This window comes from Dufourea novaeangliae, unplaced genomic scaffold, assembly GCF_001272555.1.
Source record: "Dufourea novaeangliae isolate 0120121106 unplaced genomic scaffold, ASM127255v1 scaffold25, whole genome shotgun sequence".
NCBI classification, from domain to species: Eukaryota; Metazoa; Arthropoda; class Insecta; order Hymenoptera; family Halictidae; genus Dufourea; species Dufourea novaeangliae.
Genome location: NW_015373901.1, coordinates 38382 through 52572, shown reverse-complemented (window position 1 = coordinate 52572; position 14191 = coordinate 38382). Strand labels below are relative to the sequence as shown.

General features: G+C 39.7%; 1 protein-coding gene across 1 annotated transcript in view; it reads left to right on the top strand.

The window, feature by feature from the left end:
* LOC107193719 overlaps positions 1-14191 on the top strand; it is a 159751-nt gene that overhangs the window by 114230 nt on the left and 31330 nt on the right. The window contains exon 8 of the mRNA XM_015583221.1: positions 11927-12041. Coding sequence (XP_015438707.1) covers positions 11927-12041 — 115 coding nt within the window. The remainder of the gene's footprint in view (positions 1-11926; positions 12042-14191) is intronic.

The following is a 14191-nucleotide window of genomic DNA, read 5'->3' as shown; positions in this document are numbered from 1 at the left end:
TGCAATCCCTCCTCCTCGGTCAATATTATTTCGTGCCTCCCGCGCACCGAAATATTTGACTTTTTATTTCCTGCGGGACACGTAATATCGGGACACCATTGCCCCCCCGTCGACGGTTATTTACTCCCAGCAGCACGCTCGTTCGCCGACGTGTCAATAGCTTCAAGAATATTACGGAAAAGTTTATTTCACGGTTCGCCTGTTTTTTGGGGGGTAATGAAAAGGAAAACGAACAAGAATAAAAGAGAGGATGATGCTGGCTGCTCGGTGTCCGAGTTACAGGCTAACAGGGTCGACGTAATTTATATGAAATTTTAGAACGATTTCAGCCTCCTGTGTATCTTTTTTTTTTCGTTCGCTTCGCAATAAATCGTTTCGCGATGCGTGTTTACAGCGAATGTTTGCGAATGTTTTCGTGGAAGGTTCAAGAGTAAACAGTTTCCAGAAATAAGAGAACGTGTGTCGACTCCCTCGAACTGGTCGTACCACGGCTCGTAAAATTATTCCCTACTAATTTAACTTCAAACCACAAATTTATATGCAAATATTGTTTTAGTTAAATTATTCCCTATTAATTCAAAGGGTCCCCCCCTTTTTTTATTGAAACGACGATCGAACATTCTTTTTCTGGCCGTTCCGATCGTTTAATCGAGCCCGTAATATCGGCGGGTGAACAATTTGCATAACTACGGTGTACGTTCGGTCGATATTGCAACTTGGAAAATCACCGAATAGAATTCACTTTCTCGTGTGCCGATCCTCGAAATAAAAATTTATATAGGTACACGAACACGCGGACGAAGTTGAGCGTGAAACGGCGAACACTCGTTAAGTGTCATTGTTCCGTGCGTAGATTCTGATTCGAACGTCAGATTACTCGGGGTATTATTGAAAGCACGCCATGCACGATTGCGGAGCGCGCTGTCATGAATATGAATTGGCAAATAGGATTGCACACTTTACACGCGCGAAATTCATCACGAACGATTTACGGTTGCTCCGATTTCCTCTCCTATCGACGCCGCTGAATCGGTGGACGTCGATGAAGCCGCGTGGACCGCACGGGAAGTTTTTCAACGACTCTTTAAATCTGCCGGGCATTTGTCGAGCCCAGCAAGCGGTGACAGTCTTCTTGAGGCCCCTTTCCCCTTTAGCGGTTCGAAAAAAAGGTGACACTTATGAATTTTTTTCCAAGAATGCAAAAAGGGTATGATAATGATTTACAATGACGTCAAATATACGTATCAATAAAATAAACCATTTCATGCTCAACGACCTTCATATTTTATATCGCATTAGAGCAATTAAAAAACATTACGTTAACATCTTGAAAATCTATTATTTTAAATACATTCTGTTGTCAATTGAGAATACTATACACGTCTCTTTATCACACGCCACATTGCAATACAAGAAAACAAATAAACAAATTCAGTCTGCAGAATAAAATTAATCAAACATCAGAGCGCACGACCATTCAGCCCAACGAATAATAAAACTGTTTCTTCCGTTTCGAAATGTTTCGCGTATCCACAAAGACCGTCAACAGCGTTCAAACGAATATTTTTTAAACCGTTTCCAGTGAACTAAAGCCACCAGCCGGGGCCGGACTGCAAAAGGATTGCAAGTCATTTTCGCGAAAAATCCGTTTCAAACGATCGAACGCTCGAATTCTTTTCCCCGAGGTCTGGTTCGGCGGGCACGCTCCGCTCCTCCCGTTAACAATGATACAAAAAATATGGTCTCTACCACCGACTTAGCCCGAGATCGATCCACATCCAGAACGAACTGTTGACAAAACGGTACGAAAGAAAAAAGAAAAACAGCGAAGGGGTTAGGTTCGAGGGTGATAAACGTTCGTGGGACGGCGATGGGAACGGCGTTAGGAAGCGGATCGTATTAATTAGACGGCGATATCGTAAATTGAAATCCAATAGCCAGGCCTGCGAGTGTAGGGGTCACTTATTGCGTACGGTCCGTATCGACTTTCACGGGAAACGCGTTCAGGTTCACGGGGTGTGTAGTACATATACGTATCCGCACACCTCTACCGCGTTATCAACCGAGTTGCCGGCGACCACGAGACCGTGAAACGTTCATAAATTTTTCGTTCTGTAATAAACGTTACGAGGCGGTTCAATTTTTAGGGGAATAAATTAAGTCGAAATCTTTCTCGAAACGGATGTAAAATGAGCTGCGCTGGTTCGTTGGTACACAGACTATAGGGATTTAAGGTTAGTGCCTTTTCAATGGTCTGAAAGACATTGATGTCGAGCCGTAACGATATATGAGTTTGTTGGTGTTGTAATTCTAATAAAATGAAAATTCCGTTTAAGTCGGTGTGTCACTATCGAGAAATCTATTAGTCATATAAAGTTTCGCTATCTGGTGAATTTGTATCGTAGCGTCTCAATTTGATGACTACAATCTGGAAGTGTTTTGTAAGTTCTATCTAAAAAAAATTTGTCCGTATGTTAACGTTTCGTTAAATATCTGGAAATTCCCGGAAAACATACAGGTATCATATTATATCATTCGTGTTGTAGATTATGATTTAATAACTTCATAAAGTGTCAGTTCTATGATTCTATAGTTTTAAACATTTGCAGTCGGGAGGCGACCCTTAAACGCCACTCAATATATTGCCGCAGATATTTTAGGTAATTCAAGAAAAATTTGAAAAATGATCAGAGTACAATTTCAAAAAGACGGTATGGGAAAAACCCGTGTTCAGTCCAAAACACTAAACGAAGTATTGATCCTAGGATACATCTTGGAGAATATTTTCTAAAGTATCACGCGAAAGATAATTATAAAACTTAAGAGACTAATATTATATCCCCTAAAAGGAAAAAATATATTTAATCTTACAATAAATAAATTATGTATAAAGTGCTGTGTATTATAAATTTTTGTTTGCTTAAAAAACACTTCGTCGACATGTTGGTTCCTCATACCCAAAAAAAGCTCCGATTGCAAAGGGTTAATATTCAACATTTTATTTTCCGGAAGTACAGAAAGTTTCATGATTAATACGTGGACCTACATAGTATATTATCCCCTTCCCACGAATAAAACGATTAACGAACCACAGGAAAGCTGCTTTTTCATCGCCTTTTCGACACCTTCAACCAAGCTAATTCATGGCTCGCAGAGATTTATGTATCCGTGCTTGTGTCGGCTATAAAATACACACAAGAAACCACCTGCACGGTAAAGAATCAGCCTGGAGGGACAAGGCTATATCGCGTTGCTGAACCCCAATCAATTATAGAACGCCCTGTTTCACAATTGATCAGCAATACGCGTACAAACTCGAGTGCACTCGTTCTATTATTTGCATATTTCGTTCGTATTACGTCGACGGATTGAAGGGTAATTTGAATTGATCATGATATTAATATTAATCCACCGACATGAATTTAATGTCATATTCATATCGTACGTGATTTAACGTTATACATCCGTAGAATGTCATTCCGTGTCCCGTTAATAAGCGCATCTGACAATCGAATAATTAATGATGCAAAACAATCTTAACTTGTACACTTTTTCTTGGTTGTCGACCAAATGTATGGAGCCAGATCTGATAACTAAAGAAGAAGAAAAATATTAGTCTACACAGATTTGATAAAAATAATGTGCTAAAACCAGAGTTGGGCAGAATTTTATTCGAATAACACATAATGCAAGGCAGTAGTATCTAAGATTGTCATCGGCCTTTAAACAGTTAACAAGATTGTTTACCAAAGGTCTATTCATTCAAGAAGCAATATTATAATGTTATAAAAATTGGAATTTCTACGCGTTTCATGAATTAAAAATTGCGAATTTATTTTTTATTCGTTATTCGAAAGTCTTTATCTAGATAATGAATTTGCCCATCTCTGGCTAAAAGTGATTGAAAATGATTTCTATTTGTACTGATTTCGTAACTGTGATTATATCGTAACAGAATAATGAGTTATTATACCATCAATCATGAAACTCTCATACTTTTGGCCGATAGTGTATTACTCCACCATCTTTACCTTTTTATTGACAAATTAACACTTTTGTAGCTTAATTTAACTAAACCACCAATGAAACAGAAGGTTTGTTTCGTTCACAAAGCTTTCGAAAGTAGCTTCGGGATAAGAGCTTTGATTAAAATTCTTATTCTATCAAACATGATATTTCGAGTGTGTGTTACAAATGTACATAAGTATTCGCAGTCTAGTCGGAAGAATATTTACTCGACTGGCATCGAAACGAGTGTCGCAGCAACGGGAGCGAGCCACTGAATGATTCATTGCCAAGTACTCGCCCGTTAAATCGCGTTACGTCAAAAGGATTTCTTAAGGAATCGGTTCCCATAGTACGTACGTTACTTCATACGGCCCCGATACAGGCCCGGCGAAAAAAAGACGAATTAATAAGCGATTCCGTTTTAACGATCGCGCGTTACGAAAACGGCGTATCCTTGAAAGTGTGGGGAAAAGCAAGTTCGATTGAATACCTCGCACACGGTGTACCACGCTCTGCATTACGCAATTAGTGCATTTAACCAGTCTAATTGAACGGGGCTGGCATTTAACTGGGATACGTGATTACAATGGGGTTTTACAATGGTAATACGAGTGGAAATGCTGATTGGAAACATTTAAAATAAACAAAAAAAGAGAAGATGTAACATGGAAGTGACTGTAAAAGAGCTTGGGACATTTATTTCTAATTTTATTCGAATAAAACATAGTGAATACCAGCTCATTCAAGAGGATGTATAATTTTATTATAGAAATTTGAATTTCCACATTTAATCGATTAAAAATGGCGAAGTACTTTTTTTATCTTTTATTCGTCATTCGAAACTCTTTATCTAGACGTTGACTTTGCCCATCTCTGTGATCTACTCTCACCTCAGTAACTACCCGCACGTTCGAACCTTCCGTACTAAAGTGTGTTTATGCTATTGTATTCAAATAGGTTGCCACGTGTAACGCCATTATTCTTCTTGCATCGAGGATCTTTCGTTTAATCGAGGAAACGTCGCTCCTCCCATCAATCAACCGTAACTTTCGTTTGATTCTATTAAACACACGAAGGGGAAAGATGATGTGAAGCAATTCCCACTGGCTGGAGCATCTCCAAGCGGAGAGGTGACAAATATTCACGTGTATCGATTCTGGGCCATCCTAACTTTAGTAATTTCAAGATTTCCATGGACGTCTTCGACCGAGGATGATTGATTACAAAACCCAATTTCATCGAGTTCAAGACCCCCAGATGAGGAACACAATGTACTCGGAGAAAGTTTCTAAAGTGTGTTTCCCGCGGTGAGAACAAATTTTCTATCTTCCCATAAAATAGTTATACACATCGATGCATTGGAATCCTCGACGACTACCAAGTTCGCAATTACCGATTTTCACAGCGTCATCGTTCATAAATCATCGTCGACGTGTTCCCCTGTCGGTATGTAGGTACATACAACGCGAGTATAACGGTGACGAAACTTTTTTACACGATCCCCGTAAGTAACGTGCCTCGTATATACGTGTGGTACACGTTCGAGGGACTTAAATCAATTGAATTGCATTAGCGAAGTGCGCCTCCTGACCGAATCGAATAAAACTGCAGGTAACATACATTCATATTCTGCGCGTCGCGGCGGTCGGACGAGGGGAAGCCGTATTTGAGAAACCGGTAAGATTTTACGACCGGTTCTCTTGCCGCCCGTAACAGCACACCCACGTGAACCCTCGTCACGATAAATACGATTGTTTATATGCCCTGGAGTGCATCGATTTATCCCACCGTCACCGGACACACACACACACACACCAATGAGGGGAGTGGGGGTGAAAAAAAGGGAATCGAAACGGAAACGAGTCGAGAGGAACGTTTGATAAGGGGGAGGACATCGAATAAATTCAGGTTTTAACACTTGTTCTTCATTTTTTTTGCCTGTAATCATGGCCACGAAGTCGAGCTTTTCATATTTCAAGGCGGCCTTCGTGGAACTGGGGGACAAACGGTCGGATAAAACGCAGAAAATATGATTCTTGATTGTGATTAAACTGGCTACGGTCCCTTGGTCCATTTATACATTCGAAATAATTACGCGAAAGACGAAACATGTGGATCGGTAACAATTTCCTTACGCGTTGAACGGTTTGATCTAGTAGATGGACCTAAGAACATTTTCTGAAGAAACTACATTAACCCTTAACTGTAGAAGACTTGTCTCAAAAAAAAAATCCTGACGTGGCTCACTGTGATTTCTGGCTGTTCCCGAAATTGAAAAATCCTCTAAAAGAACGAATATTTAAGGACGTATAAGATATAAAACGAAAGGTGACAAGGGAGCTGTTGGCGATTCCGGAAGATGAATTTCAAAAATACTTCTACAAGTGGAAGAATCGCTGGGAGAAGGTTGTAGCTTTCAAAGGGAAGTACATTGAAAGGGACATCGTTGTTATTAACGAAGCTTAACCCTTGCTTGTGCTATAGGACAAAAAAGATAGTTGCTGGACAGGCCTCGTACTGTCAATTGCAGGCTACTCAAAACGCTTCAAAAATTCTCCACTAGTGGGTGTGAAGGAAAAATTCGAATATGTGATTGGATCGAAATAGACCCGATCATCGTAACAAGGTATTGTTTTCATTTGTTCTTCTTGTCACCAGAATCGATTCGTAACAATGATTGTCCCTTCATATACATCTTTAGAAGTAAAATTTCATACGTTGATCCCATAACCAGTTTGCAGTTCTGTTAATAATAGTATGTCTAATTCAGCAAATTTTTTTCATTCCAAACAATCAGTTGTAAACGCATTGTCAGACCTTCCATTGCACTTTCTGTCTCGCATTTCATTCTTACAGGTGTTAAGTTACTTCCTGTGTCGTCGTTCGTTCGTCCATATCCCCCTTCGAAAATCCCAATGACTCATATTTCACGGATCCGCTGATAAAATAATTTAAGCCGAGTCGCGTTCATCAGTCGGACTAACGAGAACCCGCGTGTCGACGGTAAAGGGGGTGGTGGAGGCAGGCGATAGAACATAGTTGCGACAGCGAGTTTTATGCAAGCACGATGAAAAAATTCGAATACCGTAGGTGATGTTGGACACGGTGTAAACGCGTTTGCATAAATCAGCGCTGTCCAAATAGCTTGTAACTTGTTACACGAGCCTGGAATTCGGAAAAAATTCGCGATGTCGTATACATCGAGACAGAAATATTTTTTTTTTTTCAAATAAATCCAATTCCTTGACCCAACCATCGTCAATTCAACTGTGTTTCCTAACTAAAATATTGGAATTAATTGCGACCATATTTTGGAATTAATTGCGAACTGTACAAATTGGACAAATTAGCTTGAAGATATATATTTTAAAATAAAGTTCAGGCAACTTTCTTATCGATTATTTTTTATTGTCGATAATAATATTGAATCGCCTTTACATGGCTCAATCTTGTAACAAATTCCTTGAAGTGTTTCAATATTGCGGGTACAAACTTTGTACGCTGATTGAAGTCATCGCTAGGAATGAAAAGTCTTTAGGCACATTGTGGATTTAGGAAGGAATCCTTTCAGAGATTGAATGGCCAATATTTTCTGTTCTCTATACAAGGGTTAGAGAAGAAAAAGTCAACCAAAGAAACAGTAAACCAATGTTACTAATACAACAAAATATTGCGAATTACCGGTACACCGAATAATATCCACCATTTTCAAAATCGATTCATTCGCCTGTCATCGTGGAATTAAGCAACGCCTCCCACACGGAAGATGTACACGCCCCGATAAAAAGATTTGCTCGTCCTGAGGCGTATCGCGCGCGCGCGGGCCATCAAACAGTCGAGATAATTATAAGTACGAACTCGTGTAGTTTCCGCGGATATCTATCCCCGGGTAACTCCGCGAAGTTCCGTTTCACGACGAGGAACAGCCAGTTCCATTTCCATCAGCCTTGGAAATATTGACCGAGTTCCTTGCACTTTCCGCACGAAAACGAGGCACTGTACCTATTGGCGTATACGGAACCGTCGTGCCGATGATTGCGAAACTCTTGATAACGACAGGATTAACGCGCGAGGAAACCCGTCTCGTATAAATTCTCGCGACTCACCAATATTCTCTCTCTCTCTGGCGTAAGTATGTACTTGCGTGTGTGATTCACTGCCTCGATATCTCAATTACCGAATACCATCACGAGTCACGGGAATATTCTCGAGTTCACCTTTTGCCAGACTCTCAACGCAAATATACATCCCGTAGAACGAGAGAGAGACAGAGGATATATACAGGGTGATACAAAAAAAGGTTATATACATTTTAAGGTGGATAGTACTCGCTAATAATGAAAGAAAGTCCTGGTAAACGTAGATCGAAAAATTAATATTTTCAAGGTAATGAGCAATTTGTCGTTTTAGTTAAACAAGTTAATAACTCATAATATAGGATTGTCGAAAGTAGAAAATTATAAGAATTTATGTATTTCGTCTACCAGCTGATGTTTCACATATAAGGCATAAGACATTTATTCTCTAGATTGTTGCTCTACTAAATGTCAACATTCTCTTATCATAAAAATATTAATTTTTCGACCCATGTTTCTCAGTACTTTTTCCATCGTTCGTCGAGTACTATCTGCCCTAGAAGCTACGAACCCTTTCATCGTATCACCTTGTATACTCGCGGTAGTAGCGTTCCACGCGAGTGTTAGACGCGTCAGGCCGCGTCGAATAAATTACTACACCTGCGAAAGTAATCATCCCCGTGATCCCAGAAATCGGTCCCACGTACCTCACGCGTACAAATTACCGAACACCGCGCGAAAATCACCGCGATAACAAGCCTCCCCGTGTGAAAATCGGAATACAAGCCCCCCTGGTCTTCTGGGAAACCCCGTGAAGTCGGACATTAATAGCGGTTAATCGTCCAACCTACCCGTAGCTTGACGTGACCTTACTGCAGCCGTCTGACGCCTTCCGGCTCTGCGCGGGTGCACGCGAGCGCAAATCAATTCCCACGATGCTTTCACTGTGTGACCTGATACGTCATTATCGGTGATCACGATGATCGCCGCGGTTGATAAACGATGGACGGAACCGTCTGACGCGTGACGGGCTCCTAACGAACGCGTCAGCAAGTGGCACGACGATGATCCCTGGTTCTCTCTCGGTGTTTATCGGTATGCGCAGCACTCGCGTCACGCAGTGTATCGTGTCACGCGTCGAAGCGTGATTTTCATCGAGGGGAGGAATTACTTTTCCCCCGTTGGAGTTTTTGCGATGGTGGTATGTACTAGGGGATGTTCGATTCCGATTCAGAAAATCATTTTTCTTGGGTAACATGTCACTGCCATGTATAACATACACTAACGACCAAAAGTATGGGATTAGAGATCGTGGTCGATGCAACAGTAACTTATTATTCTGTTACGATAAAATGAAAGTTACGGAATCAGTACATACAGGGTGTCCCACATAACATGAACACCTTCAATATCTCACTTGTTTTTAAAAATACAAAAAATGAGAGGACAATGTTATTTGGTTGGAAGGAGCAAGTACTGTGATAAACAAAACATTTTTCTTAAGGTCATATTTTTCGAATTTTCTGGATCATCGGTGTTTCTTTAAATGGGACTACATATTTTTATTATCGTAGCGTAATAGTTGAGCAAGACCAATCCAATGACTTATAATAATGTGACCTTCATTTGACCTTGAGTACGAAAAATCTACAAATGCATGGAAGTAGATTTAAATATTACAGCAACTACGATAGAGGATTTAATGCAAAAATGGACATCACTTTGAGTATTTGTTAAAATAATTGTTCTGAAAATCAGAAGTAAATGAGATATTTAAATATATATACACCCTGTATAAAATGTCACTTCCCATTAGTATTGACAAGTTACCTTTATTAGCTCTTTATATAATAATATTTTCCTCTTTCTTTAATTATCAGACCTGGTCCCATACTTTCGGCCGTTAGTGAATGTGTTATACATGGCAGTGATGTGTTACTCAAGAGAATCGAATCGGAATCGAACATCCCTAGTGCATACGGTGTACTAGATAGGACACCAGCTTCGACGCGTCTTCGAGCTGAAAGCCGAGCTGGGTCACGAAGCGAATTCATGGCGGTTCATCGATTCATTCCACTTTCTACGTGGTCGAATACGTTCCATGGATGATCTTTTCCCGTGGCCTGGGAGTGGCTCGGATGAAACCTGTCGGTTTAGAGACAATAAGCGTGTCCCTCTCCTCGCGGGATCCGACAGACAGATCACGGTCGGGGTGATGCTTCGGGTATCCGTTGACGAGAAAGTTTCTAATTTATGACGGGGAAGAACGGGCGAGTAGGTGAATGATTTTTTAATGAACTCGGTATCGGGAAGTTTTATTGTTTGTGATAGGAGGAAACGATCGTCTTATTGTAATAGTCAGCCCGCGAGTATAACGCAGGAACTGTAGGGATATTGAAAGCGATTCGAATGAAGGCTAATGGATTTTTGAAGGAATATCGTTCGAGATGCTTTGTAAAAGGGGTCGATCGACATGAAAGTTTGGAACGTTCGAATCTAGAGAATAAAACAACAGAATGTATACGGTAATGAATCAAGGTGAATCCTTTATTCGGAAACGACGAACAATGTGTCGGAACTTGTTTCGTTCAAAGTTTACTAAAGGCTCTTGATCATGTGATAACGGAGCATCGCGTCTTAGATCATTGTCTCGCGTAATATATCGACATCTCCAAGGGACGATTATCGATGATCGGCCGTGTAAATCACGCACGAGGTCCCTCGACCATATAATTTATTAGTGTTCTGTTGGCCTCGCCACGATGACAAGTTGTCGCCCTGGAATAATTTATCGCGTGATCTAATCGCCCGTTGGTGCGACTTTTTTCGTTTGTTAATGTGAAAGTCAATGGTTCACTGCGACGATGTCGCAGGTCCCGCAAGTCTGAATAACTGAGAAGCCTGTGAAAAAATGTGTCCTCAACTGTTTCCCCAGCGGGACCAGTTCACTTTCGATCTGAACAATATTCTTGGGATACGTTTTCAGTTTGCCCACGTGATTGTTTTAGGCGTTATATGTATCGAGTCTTGTTTAACCGGTGTACATACGTAAGGTAACTTGCAAAAGTTCTGAGAGAAATATCTTTCCAAAAGCTTGCATAAAAAGAGAAATACAGGTTTCTGAATCATACTTTAAACGTTATGCTGACAGGACTACATATATTTACCATTTACCTTTTGAGGACAATGATTGCATTGACAGTCACCTCTACTATGTGGGAAAAACAATAAATTAACACCTTGCTTATTTTCATGTCAATTGTTTCCTTGAAATAAAAAGAATTTTGTACTTATCGCAACTGTACATTTACTCTAAAAAATTAATATTAATACCAGCAACATAGTATTTAACTTCGACTCAAACAAAACTAGGGGTTTATATAACAATAATAATAATATTCATATTTGCTGAATCCATTTTGAAATTATCAAGACGAGTCTGTCTCGATGTTATAAAGCAAGGGGTTAATTCTTCTTCGTCCCTAATATTTAAATCTTGAACACATGATCTCGTTTTACACGAATAATGTAAGCGTTAATAAACTGGAAACGGACCGAGTCTTAAAATAAATAAACAAGACAAAAAATGGAAATAAAGAATAATAAAAAAATAATAAAGTTTTTTTTTGACATCATTAAATAAGCTCCATGCGTTCAACCAGTAATTAATACAAAAAGTTTTATATCCTTCCGTTGCTATTACAAACTTTTAATCCAGATAAAAAGTTCGGTCCATCTCTGGTTAGAATCGACGGGAGACCAGTGGATAGGAGCAAAATTACTTTAGTTGCAAAGGTCCAAGGTGAATTGTAATAATCGATTATTTTTTAATTTGATTTCAGCGGCAATAAAGGCGGCTCCTGGCAACGTGGGCAGAGTTCCCAAAGGTCAAGCCCTAGCCCCAGTCGACATCACCACACGCAGGAAGCAGCCGCGCCTCACACGGCTCCAGTTTCCGTGAGTATTCAAACCCCCCCCCCCCGGAAATACAATTTGTCCTTTTTTGTTTATGCTCTTGATCGCTCAATTACGATGACTCCCACGCGTACACGGGGAAAGAATAATCAATCCGTTCATCAAATATCCGAGAATAATAATCGAATATGTAAATTTAAATAAAATATGCTTAAGCTGTCGTCCACGTTCCAGAGACCGGTTTTTCTTTCGGGTTTTCAGACACCGGAACTTCCAAATAATACACCGAAAGCGTATTAAGCATCAGATTTTAACCCCCTGAAGACCATAGCCATGTTTAAACGGATTCAATTTTCTATCTTTCCTTATCCCGTATAAAACAACTGTCACCTTCGAATAAACAATGAATATTTATCTCACAATTCCATATCTTACCATTTTTCGTATGAACGAATAAATGTGGTTATGGGATTGTCAAGTATTTAGAGAGGCGATATTTTCTAAAATACCACATTTTTTTTTTAATTTTATCGTGATATGTTATTAGGCATAATGATCATTTACAAATTCGATAAAAAAAATTCGGAAAGTTTTTACTGATTTTTCCAAAATAATTCGGTCCTTAAGGGGTTAAAATTCCATTCCGTGAACCGACGAAAATGAATTACACTCAACTCATTCCCAAGGATTTTTTTTTTTTGGTTATTGTTGATATAACATTATTTAAATGAGGATAGAATTTTCTCCAGGAACGCTTTCGAATGTTTAAAACATTTTAAGATCGCAGACTCGCCGCATTTCCGCCGTTCAAAAAGTTTCAGCGGTGATTCGCCGGCAGGCTTTCGGAACTTTCTTTCTCTGAAGGGAGGGAAGTTCGGGGCAGCTCCCTTGAACTTTTTAGCCACCTTAAAGCATCTCGGCCGCGGTCGATAAAGCGTTTCTAAGTGCTTACTGATTCCGTCGAACTTCTCGCGGATTTTCATAGCCGATTTTTAACGAAGACACACAGTTATTCGATGTACGTGCACAGAGAAGTATTACTTCGATACGACGCTACGATGTCTCGGAAGTAACTTAAAGGGATTTGCTTGGCTTAATGGGTTGAAGAAAAAAATCGAAAAATCTTTTTTTCACGAATCAGTAGTATTTTTCCTGCCAAAAATGACTGCTTGTGAAGAAGAAGTGAATATTCTCTTCTTCGGTCTATATGGACCTGGAATATCAAATTAAAAATATATGTACATTTTTCTACATTAGAATTTTTGTTGCAACTTGGAACACATTTCTCTGAGAATCACACTTTTCGATCTAGCGTTCTGGATAACTCGAGAAGTTATGAACCGAATTCACTTGAAATTTAACATGCACCTTTTGAAGGTATGTCTCTATACTCTATAGCATGAACTAAGGTAAGAATTGTAGCTTCATGATTTTCTTTTTCGTGTTCGGAAAAGTGTCTGATTTTATGAGAAATACAGAATTTTTTCTATTAAGCGACGTCATTTCCATAATGATTAAGATTTTCCAGTTTCCTTAGTTTGCGGAGAGGATCATGTATAGATTGTAACCACTCTTGAATTTTGTGTTCTACATCTTCTGTAGGAGGAGTAATATAAACAATGCTTCGAGGCTACTGCATTTCCGAAGGCTTGTGCGAGTTTGCATTTGTTACGTATTTACATTATCGAAATGTAAATTCTATCTCAAAACATTGCCGAATTGATTAATTCTCTCTTTCCAGTTCCGTAAAACAAGACTCCAAAAGGGGCGTATTCTTTTTTCAGTCTTTAAATAGAGCAAACCCCTTGAGAATAGAAAACTTTATTTCGATTGTGTAAGAGTTGACGATCGTTAGAGGTGAAGCGACGATGACGAAATCATTGGGGGAGTCAAATGAAATCAACGATGCGTATCGCAAAATTTGCGAATTTGCGAATTTCATTAAATACTCCGATGGAAATTCCGAAATCACGGAATCGTACGAACCACACGCATAACGATCCTAATTAATATCACGAACCGACGTGATAAATTGCCACAGGGAAGCGTTCTATTTGCGGTGCTCGTAGAATCGTTGCAGATAAATCCGCAAACTTGCAACAATGCGACAATTAGTCCGATAAAACAACGTTCCCGTGGTTCAATTAAGCTGACCCCGAGCGACTCTGCTAGGATCTCAGCTTTCCAAGTTT